A 16,574-nucleotide genomic window follows, 5' to 3' on the forward strand; every position below is an offset into this window, starting at 1 on the left:
ACCCATCCCACTGAGGATCTCTTCAGTGGGAGTATTGGTAATCACTGTGGGCTTACGAATGTCCAGTTGTTTTCTGTAGGGAGGAAAATGCCTCACAGTACACCTTCCCACCCTGTGGCTTTTACATTCTTTCTGCCTTCTCTTTCACAAACTTCCCTGAGCTTTTGGAGGGCCTATTAGAAGTCTCCTTTTGTGTTCAGCTCTCGCATCCTTTGATTTTTTGTTTTGATGATTTTGAGTCTCCCCAGTGTCTGCCACCATTTCCATAGAGTAGGTCTCTGGAAGTGAGAGCAGCACTCATATTTAATCTGCCACTTCTTCTCCATTGCTTCCTGGGCTCTGGTGGGTGTGAGGGAGATGACTTGTCCAGTGTTAGGCACTCGGCTTTCTCCTCTTCTCATTTTGATGGGTCTTGACTCTCCCTGGAATTCACTGCCATCTGTAAAAAGTAGGCTCTCTAATCAAGAGTAAGAGCAACATTGGTCAAAGGGCATATGTTTAGAAAACTTTTTGATCGACTTAACCTGTCATTTTAGCCAAAGAACAGTGGAAGCTTCCTTCTGAAATGGGGTGGTAAGGGTCCAGTAAAGTCCTTGAACCCCAAACCCTAGGTTCATTTCTAATTTTAATCAAAGAATTGAACAAAAAAGAAAACTAAGAAGGATAATTATTAAATTATTATATTTATTGAGGGAAGTAGAGCCAAGGAAGGGCACCCATGTGGCTGGAGAGCCCATGTGGAGGCCTAGGGGAAAAAGCATGTAAAGAAAAAAGAAAATTCAAGGAGCTCCTGTCATGTGGGGAGCTGGAAGGGACAAAGAACCCATGTGGAAGCCAGGTGTGGTGGTGCATGCCTTTAATCCCAGCACTCGGGAGGCAGTGGTAGGAGGATCACTGTGAGTTCGAGGCCACCCTGAGATTACCTAGTGAATTCCAGGTCAGCCTGGGCATGAGACCCTACCTCGAAAAAAAAAAAAAAAAAAAAAAAAAAAGAACCCATGTGGAGAGTAAGGGCTAGTGGGCCCAGGTCTAGCTGAGGGAAAATTCAACACAGCTGGAAGTTCCCAAGTGAGAGCCAGAGAGCCTGCCCTCCCCTTGCAAAGGTATTTATAACCTTAGGGTGGTGGGCTGTCTTCTGGCTCAGGTGAACTAGAGGGACAGATGGTTGGTTAGGGCTACAGAATATCTTAAGGAAGAAATTATCTCTGGCACCAAGTTTCGGGGGCTGAACTTGACCAACCACAATGTTTAAATCCTATGAAAGACCTCCCTCCCAGGAGGGGTTCTGACTATTTGTGGAAAAATAGGTCTGGGGCACCAGGCAAGAGATAAGAAGTCAGATCATCATGGATTTCTAGAAAGTGCAAACTTTCCTGCTCTTTTCACCTTCAGGGGTCCACTCACTCTAACTCTATCCCCTCTCACCTCTATGGTCTCAGCACATGGTATAGCTTCTCATTGAGAGAGCCTCATATCCAATCAGAGGCCATGAGGCCCCCAAAGCAATATAGGCCATTGTCAAAGTGCTTGGTTACCCACCAGGACTAGATGATAAGACTGCTATTGAAGACATCACAGGCTGCTACAGAACTCACTATGTAGTCTCAGGGTGGCCTTGAACTCATGGCGATCCACCTATCTCTGCCTCCCAAGTGCTGGGATTAAAGGCATCCATCACCATGCCTGGCTATTCAGCATATTTTTCTGTGCTCCATAAAAGAAAAGATTTTGTTTTAAAAAAATTCTTAACATGTTTGAGGCCAAGGATTGCCACTTGCTGCTGACATGCTGGTTCTGTTGCCATGTAAAATGAACTAGCAATTACCAAGTTTTTCCTCTGTTCTTTTCTTATATTTATCTAGCTTTCATTTTTGTAATTAATAAGTGTAAAATAGTTGTGGTCACATAAACAGAATCAGCAGTAGTTTGTTATCAGAAGTGAGATAAATGATAGGGTTGATTGTACCTGTGTGTTTCTCTGTACTCTGCATGTATTGTGTGAATGTTTAGTAGTTAAAATCAGAAAGGAATTTCTTCTTGACATTTTGGCTGAGTTCAAATGTGAAATCAGAAAGGGAGGGGTTGAGAGTGTAGCCCATGTAGCTTGGAGAGCATGTTTTTAAAACATAATATTAAATAAGTAAATACATAAAGCAAGTGGCATTGTTAGGAGATTCTTAAAGCAATATATATTCCTATATGATACTTTTTCTGATTTATCTATTGAGCCATCTCCTCAGTCCCTACATTATGATCTTGTTTTGTTTTGATCTAGGAATTGAACTTAAGGCCCCATTTGTGCTAAGCATATATATACATTAACATTGAGCTGCCAGCAATACTCTTTCAGTTTTTATGACTTAAGACAGATTTTTAAGAAGTGGAAGACTGGAGAGATGGTTTAGTACTTAAGGCACTTAATTGCAAAGCCTAAGGACCCACGTTTGATTCCAGTACCCACATAGCCATGTGTCTAGAGTTATTTTGCAGTCACTGGAGGCCCTGGTGTGCCTAATCTTTCTCTCTACTTGCCCCTTTCTCAAAGGAATAAATTAAGTAATAAATTTAAAAAATAAGTGGAAATATACCACTGACTTATAAAATATTTATTTTTAAAACTTTTACTATTGATAACTTCCATAATTACAGACAACAAACCATGATAATTTCCTCCCATCTCCTACGTTTCCTTTGCAAATCCACTTTCCATCATATCCCCTCTCTCTCTCCATTAGTCTCTCTTTTATTTGATATCATCATCTTTTCCTCCTATTATGAGGGTCTTGTGAAGGTAGTGCTAGGCACTAAGAGGTCATGGATATCAAGGCTAATTTCTGTCTGAATGATTGCATGGTAAGCAGTCCTACCCTTCCTTGGCTCTTACATTCTTTCTGCCACCTCTTCCATAATGGATCCTGAGCCTTGAAGATATGGTAGAGATATTTCAGTTCTGAATACTCCTCTGTCACTTTTTGTCAGCACTATGTTGCCTTTTGTGTTATCCTAGTGGTCACTACTCTCTGAAAAGAGAAGTTTCTCTAACCAAAAGTGAGAGTAGCATTAATATACAGATATGAATGTTAATTAAAGTGATTACAAGGCAGTTTAGTGAGCATAGTATATGCATTTAGCCAGACAAGAGCAGGTGTTATACTCCTAAGGCTCATGACCTACTTCACTATCAGGTTTTGTTTAGGTTTTCAGTACCAGGCATGTATTCTTTCCCAGAAAGTGGGCCTCCAGTCCAATTAGAGAACAGTTGGTTTCCCCCATAACAGACATGCCAGTATTGCACTTGTTTGGTCATTTGGCCTTGCTGGCCAAACTTTAAGGCTTGCAGTATCCTCTATTTTCACTGCTCATGACTTCTGTCTTCCATAGAGCTGCATGCAGTACAGTTTTTTTCCAACTTCCTGTGAGCTGGTCTACAGGGAGATTTTCAGCTCAACTGGATATCTAAAAAAGTAGGTTTCCATTTGGCTCATTCACAACATCTTGAATTTTTATTGACCCTTCCCCGTCCCTTCTTTTACTCAATTTCTTCCGAACCTCATTTAAGCCATTGCACCCTGTATTAGTCAGGGTTCTCTAGAGGAACAGAACTACTAGAATGAATTATTTTAAAAAGGGAATATTTTGGATTAGTTTATGGTAGTCCAATAGCAGTTGCAGGCCCTAGAATCAAGGAACGGTAGTTATACAGTCCATGTGGCTAGATGCCTCAGCAGTCCCAGTCCTCCACTGAAGGCCTGGAGGCTTCCTGAGGGGCCACTGGATTTCAGTCCACCTGGGTCTTGAGTTGACACTGGTCTTCAGTCTGTATTGGTCTTCAATCCAGGCTGGAAGGCAGCAAGCAGCTTCAGCAGCCAAGTGGAAGGAAGGAAGTGGCTCTTTTCACCCACAGCTTCCTTATATAAAGTTCCCCTCCCCCACACCCCTAACCCGGGAGCTGCCCGCTCCAGGGGAAGGGCTCACTTTGGGGGAAGGGCTCACTTTGGGGGAAGGACTTCCTCTTTCAGTTAATCCTTCCTGGTAGTAACCTCAGAGACCCATCCAAAAGGGGTTTCTGTGGATTACTAACAGGTCAAGTTGACAACACCTTAACTATCACATGTCCACCCCTTGTCAACTTGACACCAATCCACATCTTGTATCATTCTTAATTGTTGCAGTCAGGTTCACATTGCTGGTAGAAATTACCCAACCTAGAGAAGCTTGTGGGAAAAAAAGAGGTTTATTTTGGCTTATAGACTCGAGGGGGAAGCTCCATGATGGCAGGGAAAAATGATGACATGAGCAGAGGGTGGACATCACCCCCTGGGCCAATATAAGGTGGACCATAGCAACAGGAGCATCTGCCAAACACTGACAAGGGAACACTGGGTTATAACACCCATAAGCCCACCCTCCACAATACACTGCCTCCAGGAGGCATTAATTCCCAAATCTCCATCAGCTGGGAACCTAGCATTCAGAACAAGTTTATGGGGGACACTTGAATCAACCCCTTCCCCCCCAGTAATCTGTTCATCTACATGTATATGTACAATACTATCACTTTAGGTCCTCCCTTCTCCTCCCTCCCTTATAGACCTTTTGGAGCTTACTGGCCTCTGCTACTGACTTTTATTCTGACTCACATACAAGTCTAAACATTTGTAGCCAGGATTCTCATATGGGAGAGAACATGTTGCACTCGGCTTTCTGGGCCTGTGTTACCTACTAAGTATAACCCTTTCCAGATCTATCCATTTCCCTACAAATTTCATTATTGTATTTTTCTTTACTGCCAAATAGAACATTATTCATTCATTAGTTAAGGGACATCTAGGCTTGTTCCATTTCCTAGCTACTGTGAATAGAGTAGCAGTAAACATGGATGAGCAAGTATCTTTAAGGTAGTGAGAAGAGTCCTTAGGATATATGCCTAGGAGTAGTATAGCTGGATCATATGGTAAATCTATTTTTAGCTGTCTCAGGAAGCTCCACACTGATTTCCACGGTGGCCATACCAGATTGTATTCCTGCCAGTAGTGTAGAAGGGTTCCTTTTTTCCCACCCTAGCCAGCATTTATTGCTATTTGTTTTCTTGATGATAGCCATTCTGATAAGAGTTAGATGGAATCTCAGAGTAGTTTTAATTTGCATTTCCCTGATGGCTAAGGATATAGAGCACTTTTTTTAGATATTTATTTGCCATCTGTATGAAATAATATTTCTAATATATAATAAGACTTTTAGAAATGATAAATATTGATCATTTAGGAATATTAAGGTATTTAACATATACTCTGAATAACTGAATTATTAACTGAGTGTAGTCTCCATGACTTTGAAATATGAAATATTCATTGTGGCTCTGTAATTTTAGTTATTTCATATGGCTCCTTGCTTATAGTGTAGTTATAAAATATGTCAATTTTTAGCTTCTATAGTTGGCTTTAATTTCTTCTAATTGCAAAGACTACTAGTAGAAATTAAGTACACCATTATTTCCTTAGTTGTAAGTGGTGTTTTTGAGATTTTGTGGAGCTTGGTAATGATTACTGTGATTGATAGAATTTTTTTTAATGGTTGTGTGTGTGTGTGTGTGTGTGTGTGTGTGTGTGTGTATGCACATGTGCATGCAGGGGCATGTGTAAGCCAGGGGATACCTCTGGTGTTATCTTCTGCAATCCCATCAACCTTTTCTTTCATTGCTCTGGAATTCACCAAGCTTGACTGGCTGGCCAGAGAACTCCAGCCATCTTCCTGTCTGCCTCCTTAGAGCTGGAATTAGAGATATGCACTGCCATGCTCAGCATTTTTAAGTGGGCAGGGGAATCGAACTCAGGTTCTCAAGCTTATGGGACACCCACCCAGCATTCTCCCCAATCCAATCTATAGAATTTCAAAACTTTTTTTTGAGTCTATTAAGATAGAAATAAATGCAAAAGCAATGCTAAAATTTCCCCTCTTTCTTTCTTTCTCTCTCCCTCTTAAACACATACACACAAACAGATAACACAGACACACTTTCCTATTTTGAGACAGCATCTCCTGGTGGCCTCAAATTCACTGCATAGCCAAGGATGACCTTGAATTCCTGATTTGTCTGCTTCTACCTCCTGAGTGTTGGGAGTTACAGGAGAGTGTTACTTACTATGCCTGGCCATATTCTACAAGTTCTTGAGAGAGTCTCACTATGCAAGCCTGGAACTTGCTAAGTAAGTCAGGCTGGCCTTGAATTTTTAGCAATTCTCCTGCTTCTGCCTCCCAAGTTCTGAGGTTACAGTTATACTTTCATACCTAACCTTTAAAGATTCTTATTTTCTCTTTTTCTCTCTTCTTAATTTTGGCATTACATATGTCAAATACTTAGAAGAAATTGGCTTCTCTTATTCATTGGTATTTCTTGTTCTCCCTCTGTCATATTTTCATTTGTTTTTGTTTGTTTTGCAAAGATTATCAGCACTAACTGTCAGGCATTGTGAATAGAAAACAAGATTGAGAATTTATACTTTCATGAAATAGACTAGTAGGAGAGAGAAAGCATAATGAAATAAATAATTTCAGGTATTGCTAATACAAGCAGTGACTAGGATAGTATGAGTAAGATTACAATTCAAGGACTACATGTGTTTGAACATATTTATCAACATGTTTGAATATTTACAAGTTATAAATCAAGCTACATCTTGGCCTAGCCCTAGTGCTGTGCTGCATGCTGAGTTCCTGGCAGCCTTTCCCCCCAAGGCCAAAGTTACCTTGGGGTCAGAGTTAAGTCTAAACACTAAATTCACTTACATTCCTTTTCATATTTGCCTTATACACATCATTTGAAGATAGTGTTATATAATATTTTAAATAATTTTGTATTTGAAACAAAGCTTTGTGGAGTGGAATTTTCTAGTTCTAATGTCAACACCCAAAAGGCTTTGGATTTTAGGGCATTGCTTTTTGAGGCTTTTAGCGAGGGATTCTCAGCCTGTGTTGGAAGGGGCATACTTACCTTTTTCATGCCTATTTCTTTCTCTTCTGAATATTCATTCACTCACTACTTTATAGATTTCTAGAACTATACTTGTATCTCTTAAGATATCTGTGTTTGGGGCTGAAGAGATGGTTTAGCAGTTAAGCTCTTGCTCATGAAGCCCAAGGACTCTGGTTCAAGGCTCAATTCCCCAGGACCCATGTGAGCCAGATGCACAAGGTGGCACATGCATCTGGAGTTTGTCTGCAGTGGCTAGAGGCCCTGGCGTGCCCATTCTTTCTTTCTCTCCCTCTTTCTGCCTCTTTGTCTGTCGCTCTCAAAAAAAAAAAATAAAAAAAATAAAAACAACAACAACAACAACAAAAGATATCTGTGTTTGAAAAGGAAGCTCCAAACAACAATGGATATTTTCCAAAAGTTGTTTTTGTTGTAAAATTTTAAGTAGCAGTAAAATGTTCATCCCTGCCCCCTCTTCAATTCTTCTCAAAGGGCAATTTTTCAGAGTTATAGGTTTGAGCACTAGCTTAACTGTTGTTTTTGTACTTGACAGGTGTGAAAGTTGTGTGGATTTACTGTTTGTGAGGGGAGCTGGAAACTGCCCCGAGTGTGGGACTCCACTCAGAAAGAGCAACTTCAGAGTCCAGCTCTTTGAAGATCCCGCTGTTGACAAGGAGGTGGAGATTCGAAAAAAAGTGCTAAAGATGTAGGTATTATTGTTTGATGAAGATTCAGCCAACAAAGAAGACTTTAATAGTTATTTCAGTAATCTGTATCATTAGTTTTGCTCATGTAATTGTGACCAGATTGGCAAGGGAATAACTATAAATGCATCTATGCACTCATTTTACAAATATTTATTAAGTTCTTAGAGAATTGAGTAATATTATCTGACCTTTGTTAAAGAAGAGTTTCTTCACAGAGGCTCCCAAGACCTCATCTATGAAGCAGAACTAAAATGAACCCAGCATGGCTCAGGGAAATTTTGCGGAAGAGGGGGCAGAAAGAATGTCAGAGCCACACATTAGGTCATGATATGTAGAGACATTTCCTCCTACCTGTAACTGAGGCCTAACTTCACAATGCATGACACATATACCTCAACAAGGAGGGGCCAGTGGGATGGGGGAGGATAGGGAGGAGGCTAACAATGGTACCAACTTGACTGTATTCACTGAATGCAAAACTAATTAATAAAAAAATAATAAAAGAAGAAGCTGGCTTCACAATTTTGTGTATTAATTTGTTATTTAACACATAAGTACCTATTGTTTACATTGCATTATGCATATTGGACAGAAAAAATGATGTGTAAGATAGCTTTAAAAGTTGTTTTCATGAAGGTTACTAGAAAAGTAGCATAAGATAGCGAAGATGAAATAAAGTAGCAATCAAAACAAATATGTCACTGGACGTGGAGGCACACGTCTTTAATCCCAGCACTTGGGAGACAGAGGTAGGAGGATCGCTGTGAGGTCAAGGCCACCTTAAGACTACATAGTGAATTCCAGGTCAGCTTGGGCTAGAGTGAGACCCTACCTCAAAAAATCAAAAACCAAACAACCCCCCCCCCTCCAAATATGTCATTGTGAATTTTGAAGAGGTAACATTTAAGTTGGGCTTTGAAGCCTATCAGAACAAGTCTTAGGTTAGGTTAGCTATAATTTATGGTGTGTGCTCATGTGTGTTTATAATTGTGTGTGTATGTGTTTATTACTTTTTGCTAGTAGTTTTGAGTTCCATTTACTCTATACTTTTAGTAGGCACTTTGTTGTTTCAAAATTACAGTAGTATATTTGCTTAAGGATTTGTTTTGATGTTAAAGGCCTTGGGTGTACTAAGCACAAGCTCTTCCACTGAGCCACCACCTATCCCATTGCTTCAGTACCTAGTTTTATTTATTTTAACTTTCTTTGATATAGTGTTTCACATTAGCCCACGCCGACCTGGCACTCATTCTATAGTCTCAGGCTAGCCTTGAACCCACAGTGAACTCTCTACCTCTGCCTCCCAAGTGCTGGGATTAAAGGCATGCAGTACCTTACCCGTGCCTTTTATTATTATTATTATTATTATTTTTTTTTTTTTTTGGTTTTTCGAGGTAGGGTCTCACTCTAGCCCAAGCTGACCTGGAATTTACTCTGCAATCTCAGGGTGGCCTTAAACTCACAGTAATCCTCCTACCTTTGTCTCCCTAGTGTTGGGATTAAAGGCATGCGCCACCACGCCCGGCACTTTATTTTTGGCAGTATATATTTTAAACCTGGTCAGTAATAGTTTAATGACATCTTTCCAAATGCCTAACCAATAATACTTTATCAGTAACCTTTTACTACTTGTGTTATTTTAAGGAGGTAATCTTTTAGATTTTGATCTTTTATCTTTAATCCTGTGTCTCTTTTTGTTCTTCACAGATACATCACAATATTTACAGTTTTTGTGACCTAATGTTATTTAGGCTATAACTGTTAAGAAAAATGAATCTCTTTTGAATTCATATTTAGTTTTCTGGAAATTAATGATTCTATAGGAAGTAAATAATTTTCAGTGGCATACTTTATCTAATTTCCCAATCTGTAAGCACATAATTTCTCTTTTGAGGTATGTTAAGGATTCTGCATATGGTACAGCTGTTCCCTGAGTCTACTTTTGTGCAATGATGTGAACTTTAAGAACAGCATTCTTGGGCTAGAAAGCACATCTCTGTTATAGAGATGTACCTATCCAGTAAAATTTTGCTCCCTCCTACTTCTTTTTTAAAGCAGAATTCCTGGGCTAGTTATAAACTTGGTGTCAGTAAAGCAATGTTTTATACAGTAAATCATCTTTTTCACTTTGTCATGTATGCGTTAGGTAAGGATACGCGAACCAGTTAGATAATATTTGATCCTTTTCTTCTTTTTAAGATACAACAAAAGGGAAGAAGACTTTCCTAGTCTAAGAGAATATAATGACTTCCTAGAAGAAGTAGAAGAGATTGGTATGTTTTAATTTGATGTGTTTGCCTTAAGAACTTGTGTTTTTTTCTTTTAGATACCTGGAATAACATCTCACACAAAAATCTCCAAAATTTTTTTTTTTTTTTGGTTTTTCGAGGTAGGGTCTCACTCTAGCCCAGGCTGACCTAGAACTCACTATGTAGTCTCAGGGTGGCCTCGAACTCATGGTGATCCTCTACCTCTGCCTCCCGTGTGCTGGGATTAAAGGTGTGCGCACCCACGCCCGGGTTAGAGTCCAAAAAATTTTTGTTGTTATAGAGTAATTGCAGTGTCTGTTTCTAATGTAACAAGCTAAAAGGCTATATTTGCATAAAGAAGTGTTTCTTTTTTCTCCCTCTTGTCTTTCTTCTTTTCCTCCTTTTTGGTGTGGGCTAGGGATTGACCTGCTTTTTTTTTTTTTAATTTAATTTATTAGTTATCTTTTCAGTAAATACAGGTAGTTTCGTACCATTATTTAGGCTCATCTGTGATCTACCCCCTCCCATTAGACCCTCCTTGTTAATGAAAATGGGTCGTGCATTGTGGAGTTAGCCCCCAGTTATTGGTATGATAAATGTCTCTGCATATCATGACCCAACATGTGACTCTGACATTCTTTCCGCCCCCTCTTCCGCAAAATTTCCCTGAGCCATGTTGGGTTCATTTTTGGTCTGCTTCAGTGCTGAGGTGTTGGGGGCCTCTGAGGCTTTGGCTTTCTGATTTGGTAGGAGTTGATTTTTCTCTGCGTTGATCTCCTTCCCCTTTGTGCTGGTATCCGGTTCACAGGAAAACATCACCCTTGCTTATTTCGCCAGTTGTCCTTAGTTTCAGTTGGGCCTCTTTTGAGGTATGTTGGGGCAGCTCTCTTCTTAGGATCTGCATCTATCTGGAAAAAATTTCAGAGATGTTAAAACATCTGAAAGTTGTTACATATTGATTAAAAAATAATGCTATTTGAAGTTGCCTAATTATTACAAAGTGCAGTTCTGGATATGACAGTGTTGTAGGCTGTGAAAATTAGAATGCATTGATGAAGCTCCAACAATCATCTTTTTCATTCTCCCAAATGTTATAGTCAGCCTTTATCATAATCTTATCATTACAAGCCTTTTGCAACTGCAAACGCCAGATGTGTGCCACTGTTGTGTTTTTTTGTTTTTTTTGTTTTTTTTTTTGCATCCAGCTTATGTGGATGGCTTAGGAATTGAACCTTGGCTGGCAGGCTTTGTAAACAAGTATATTTAATCACTGAGTCATTTTATTAGTCCCTTAAAATTTCTTTTCGGAGAAAGTCCGGAAAATCTTCCTCCCTTCTTCCCTTCTTTCTTCTCTGTCTCCTCCCCATTTCTGCTCTCTCTCTCCGTCCCTCCCTCACTTCTTCCCTCCTTCTTTCTCACCTCTTTCTCCTTCCTTCCTTCTTTCCTCCCTTCTTCCTTCCTCCCCTTCCCCACCTTCCCCTTTCCTCCCCTTCCCCACCTTCCCCTTCCCTTCCCTTCCCTTCCCTTCCCTTCCCTTCCCTTCCCTTCCCTTCCCTTCCCTTCCCTTCCCTTCCCTTCCCTTCCCTTCCCTTCCCTTCCCTTCCCTTCCCTTCCCTTCCCTTCCCTTCCCTTCCCTCCCCTCCCCTTCCCTCCCCTTCCCTCCCCTTCCCTCCCCTTCCCTCCCCTTCCCCACCTTCCCCTTCCCTACCTTCCCTTCCCTTCCCTTCCCTTCCCTTCCCTTCCCTTCCCTTCCCTTCCCTTCCCTTCCCTTCCCTTCCCTTCCCTTCCCTTCCCTTCCCTTCCCTTCCCTTCCCTTCCCTTCCCTTCCCTTCCCTTCCCTTCCCTTCCCTTCCCTTCCCTTCCCTTCCCTTCCCTTCCCTCCCCTCCCCTCCCCTCCCCTCCCCTCCCCTCCCCTCCCCTCCCCTCCCCTCCCCTCCCCTCCTTCTTTTTCCTTTCCCTTCCCTCCTTCCCTTCCCTTCCCTCACCTTCCCTTCCCTTCCCTTCCATCCTTCCCTTCCCCCCCTCTCTCCCCTCCTCTCCCCTCCTCTCCCCTCCCCTCCCCTCCCCTCCCCTTCTTCTTTTTCCTTTCCCTTCCCTCCTTCCCTTCCCTTCCCTCACCTTCCCTTCCCTTCCCTTCCATCCTTCCCTTCCCCCCCTCTCTCCCCTCCTCTCCCCTCCTCTCCCCTCCTCTCCCCTCCCCTCCCCTCCCCTCCCCTCCCCTCCCCTTCCCTCCCCTTCCCTTCCCTTCCCTTCCATCCTTCCCTTCCCCCCTTCCCTTCCCTCCCCTCTCTCCCCTCCTCTCCCCTCCCTTCCCCTCCCCTCCCCTCCCCTCCCCTTCTTTTTCCTTTCCCTTCCCTCCTTCCCTTCCCACCCCTTCCCTTCCCTCCCCTTCCCTCCTTCCCTTTCTCCCTTCCCTCCCTTCTCTCCCCTCCCCTCCCCTCTTCTCCTCTTCCCTCTCTTCCCCTCCTCTCTCCTCCTTTCCCTTCCCTTTCCTCTCTTCCCTTCCCCTTTCCGTTCCCCTTCCCCTTCCCCTTCCCTTCCCTTCCCTTCCCTCCCCTCCCTCCCTCCCTCCCTCCCCCTCCCTCCCTCCCTCCCCCTCCCTCCCTCTCTCCCTCCCCCCTCCCTCCCCCCTCCCTCCCCCTCCCTCCCTCCCTCCGTCCCTCCCTCCCTCCCTCCCTCCCTCCCTCCCTTCCTTCCTTCCTTCCTTCCTTCCTCCCTTCTGTCTCTCCTTCCCTCCCTTCCTTCTTTTCAAGGTATTATCTAATTTATAGGCCAGGCTGACCTGAAACTCTGTCATCCCTGGCTGGCCTTAAATTCACAGTGATCCTCCTACCTTTGCCTCCTGAGTACATGTATTAAAGGTGTGCATTACCATGCCCCACTTAGAAAATCTTTTTCTTGGGCTGGAGTTATGGCTTAGTGGTTAAGAGCTTGCCTGTGAAGCCTAAGGACCCCGGTTTGAGGCTTGATTTCCCAGGACCCACACTAGCCAGATGCACAAGGGAACGCATGCATCTGGGGTTCGTTTGCAGTGGCTGGAGGCCCTGGCATGCTCAATCTCTGTCTCTCTGTCTGCCTCTTTCTCTCTCTGTCTGTTGCTCTCAAATAAATAAATAAACAAATAAATTTTTAAAAGAACATCTTTTTCTTATCATAACTTTTCTAAAATGTATAAGTTGATTTGTTGTGGTACAGTAAAAACATGTACAGAAAATAATCTGGGATTTTTTTCTGAATCTTTTATTGCTTAGAGCTATTGCTTTTTGATTTAAATGTCTTTATACTCAGTGCACTTTGTATCTAGCATTAGGAACCATGAGTAAGCAATGGATTTTACTTGTTGGCTTTTTTAAAGGCAGAGTCTCTCTCTAGCCTAGGCAAATTTGGAACTCACTCTGTAGCCCAAGTTAGACTGGAACTTTGAGCATTCAAGCTAAATTGTGGAATTTAATTGAAGATGGTAGAGTTGGGCCTGCCAGTACAAAATGGAAATGTTAGGATACAGACTGAGAAAATAAAACAAAAAGAATTCTGTAAGAAGTAGGCAAGTGTTGATGTATATAGAATCCTGGCCATGCATAGATATTAAATATAGAACAAGTAGTGGAATAGCAATCAGGAAGAACACCATTTACATATATTCTAAAGACAATGTGATTAGTCCAAAGTCTGGTGAAGAGATAAAGGGAAAGAAAAGAAGGTTAAAGATATTGCAGCGCAAGTTGGATACATGGTTATGGTTCCAGCCAGGCATCCCTGGTAGCTAAAAGAAGTTGGTAGATAAAAAAGATAGGGAACAGGCTTAAGGAAAGAATAACAAAGGGACCTTAATTCTGGGATGAAGTTCTGATTGAGCCATAATTCAGCTGAAACCAAGAGAAATTGGGGAAATGAGCAAGAGTCCTGCTTTCTTGGTGAACCTGGTACCAGCACAAGGGTGAAAGAGATTGACACAGAGAACACTCAGCTCCTACCAAACCAGATATCCGGAGACACAGAGGCTCCCAAGACCTTATCACTGAAGCAGACTTAAAACGAACCCAACATGGCTCAGGGACATTTGCAGAAGAGGGGGCAGAAAGATTTTTAGAGCCACAAATTGGGACATTATGTACATAGACATTGCCTCTTCACCATAACTGATGGCTACTTCCCACAATACACGACCCACATTCCCCAATGAGGAGGGTCCCTGCAGAGCAGGGAGGGTAGTGGGGAGACTTTGATGGCACCAATATGGCTGTATACACACTGTATATATAACTAATGAAAATTTAAAAAGTAATATAAATGTTATTATTTGCTATGAGATGAATTAGTTTGAAAGGATAGTTAATTCATAAATAAAACCAGGTTTATTTCTAGAAGTGGTAGTGAGTATCCTCAAGCAGGCAAAAGCAAGTCTGAATATTAAGACTGCGCAATATGTAGTATGTTTTTATTCCCCCTTGAGGCAGGGTCTTGTGATGTAGCCCTGGCTGGCCTAGTACTTGCTATATAGATGACATGGGGAGAGAAGGAGATGGAAAAGCAGAAGGGGAAGAAGGGGTAGAGATACTATCAAAGTGATTCAGTGTAAATTCTGAGCATATATCTTTTTTTTTGTTTATTTTTATTTATTTGAGAGCGACAGAAATGTGGGGGGGGGGGAGAGCATGCGTGCACCAGGGATTCTAACCACTGCAAATGAACTCCAGGCGTGCATGCCCCCTTGTGCATCTGGCTAACGTGGGTCCTGGGGAATCGAGCCTTGAACCAGGGTCCTTAGGCTTCGCAGGCAAGTGCTTAACCGCTAAGCCATTTCTCCAGCCCAGCTGAGCATATATCTTAAAGAGTGGTTCTACTATATTTAAAGATATTGATAGGGCTGGATAAGTGGCTTAGTGGTTAATGCGCTTGCCTACAAAGCCAAAGGCTCCAGGTTTGATTCCCCAGGACCCACATTAGCCAGATGCACAAGGGGGCACATGTGTCTGGAGTTGGTTTGCAGTGGCTCGAAGCCCTGATGCACCATTTTTCTCAATCTCTCCCCACCTATTTAATTTCTCTTTCAAATAAAGAAAAAAAATAATAAAAAAGGTGTCGATTTTTTAGGACATATTAGCCACATTAGCCAGATGCACAAGGGGGCACATGTGTCTGGAGTTGGTTTGCAGTGGCTCGAGGCCCTGATGCACCCATTTTTCTCAATCTCTACCCACCTATTTAATTTCTCTTTCAAATAAAGAAAAAAATAATAAAAAAGGTGTTGATTTTTTAGGACATAGTGTCATGGATTTTGTAGCTTATTTTCTGAACTCCAACTCATGCCAGCAAAATCTATTGTTTTCTATAAATGCTTCACAGTTGGGAATATATATGTGTCTTCAATAAGCTGAAATTTCAAAGAGGGAGATAGTTATATAGTAATTAATGTATTGTGAGAATACATATAAGAAAACAGGCTGGGGGCTGGAGAGATAGCTTAAAGGTTAAGGCGTTTGCCTTTGAAGCCAAAGGACCCAGGTGCAATTCCCCAGTACTCACGTAAGCTAGATGCACAAGGGGTTGCAAGCATCTGGAGTTCGTTTGCAGTGGTTAGAGGCCCTGGCTCACCCATTTTTACTCTCTCCCTCTCCCCCTCTCTGTCTCTAATAACTAAGTAACTAAACAAATAAAAATTAAAAGAAAAGAAAACAAGCTGGGGCTGGAGAGATAGCTTAGCAGTTAAGGCACCTGCCTGCAAAGCCAAAGGACTCAGGTTCAATTCTCTAGTACCCATGTAAGCCAGATGCAGAAGGGGCATATGCATCTGGAGTTCATTTGCAGTGACTAGAGGCCCTGGCTCACCCATTCTCTCTCTGTCTCTTTCTCTCTCTCTCTTTAAATAAATAAATATTAAAAAAAAACCCCAAGACAGCAAGCTGGACAAGGTTGCACACACCTGTAATCCAAATACTTGTGAGGTAGAGTCAGGAAGATCACAATTTCCAGTGCAGCCTTGATTGCATAGTGAATTCAAGGCCATTCTGGATCCATGAGACACTGTCACAAATAAACCATTAAACAAATACCAGAAAAGAAAGTCATTACCCAGGTTTGGGGGACACAAGTAGAGTTTGGTGAAGTTCATAGAAGTGGTGACGTTTGAGTTTATGTTGAAAGGTGAGTGGTAGTGCCTAGGGCCTGGGATGTTGTGGGTGAGTGGGAATGAAGGCATTGACTAAGAGGCACAGGAGTGCAGCTGGATGAGATGAATAATGTTCAGTGTAGTAGGATAACTGTGGTTGACAGTTAGTTGTACAATAGCTACTAGAAAAGAACTATAAAATGTTTCAGATGATAGATACGCTAATCTCTGTGATCTGATCACTAAATACATGTGTAGAAATCTCACTCTGTCCTATAAATATGTATAATTATATGTCAATTAATAATAAAATTTAAAAGAATCAATAGATGTTTACCAAGTAGGAAGCTGTGAGAAGCATAATCATAGAAAGAGAAAAAGGCATAGAGATAAAAAGGTTTTGCGCATGTTGGGGAATGAGCAGTATTCTCTTACATGTAGACAGTACGTGGTGCAGTGACTGAAAATGAGGCTTTAAAAGTAAACAAGCTGAATGTGGGTTAAGGAGAGCTTAGTACACCATAGGTGAAAGGCAAAAT

At 41.9% G+C, this 16,574-nt stretch overlaps 1 protein-coding gene across 1 annotated transcript in view; it reads left to right on the plus strand.

Moving 5' to 3' along the window:
* Positions 1–16,574, plus strand: part of Mnat1 (MNAT1 component of CDK activating kinase) — a 209,046-nt gene that overhangs the window by 52,646 nt on the left and 139,826 nt on the right. Inside the window, exons 2-3 of the mRNA XM_004649241.2 lie at positions 7,524–7,676; positions 9,877–9,950. Of these exons, the coding sequence (XP_004649298.1) occupies positions 7,524–7,676; positions 9,877–9,950 (227 nt within the window). The remainder of the gene's footprint in view (positions 1–7,523; positions 7,677–9,876; positions 9,951–16,574) is intronic.

The sequence above is a fragment of the Jaculus jaculus genome, chromosome 7, assembly GCF_020740685.1.
Source record: "Jaculus jaculus isolate mJacJac1 chromosome 7, mJacJac1.mat.Y.cur, whole genome shotgun sequence".
NCBI lineage: Eukaryota > Metazoa > Chordata > Mammalia > Rodentia > Dipodidae > Jaculus > Jaculus jaculus.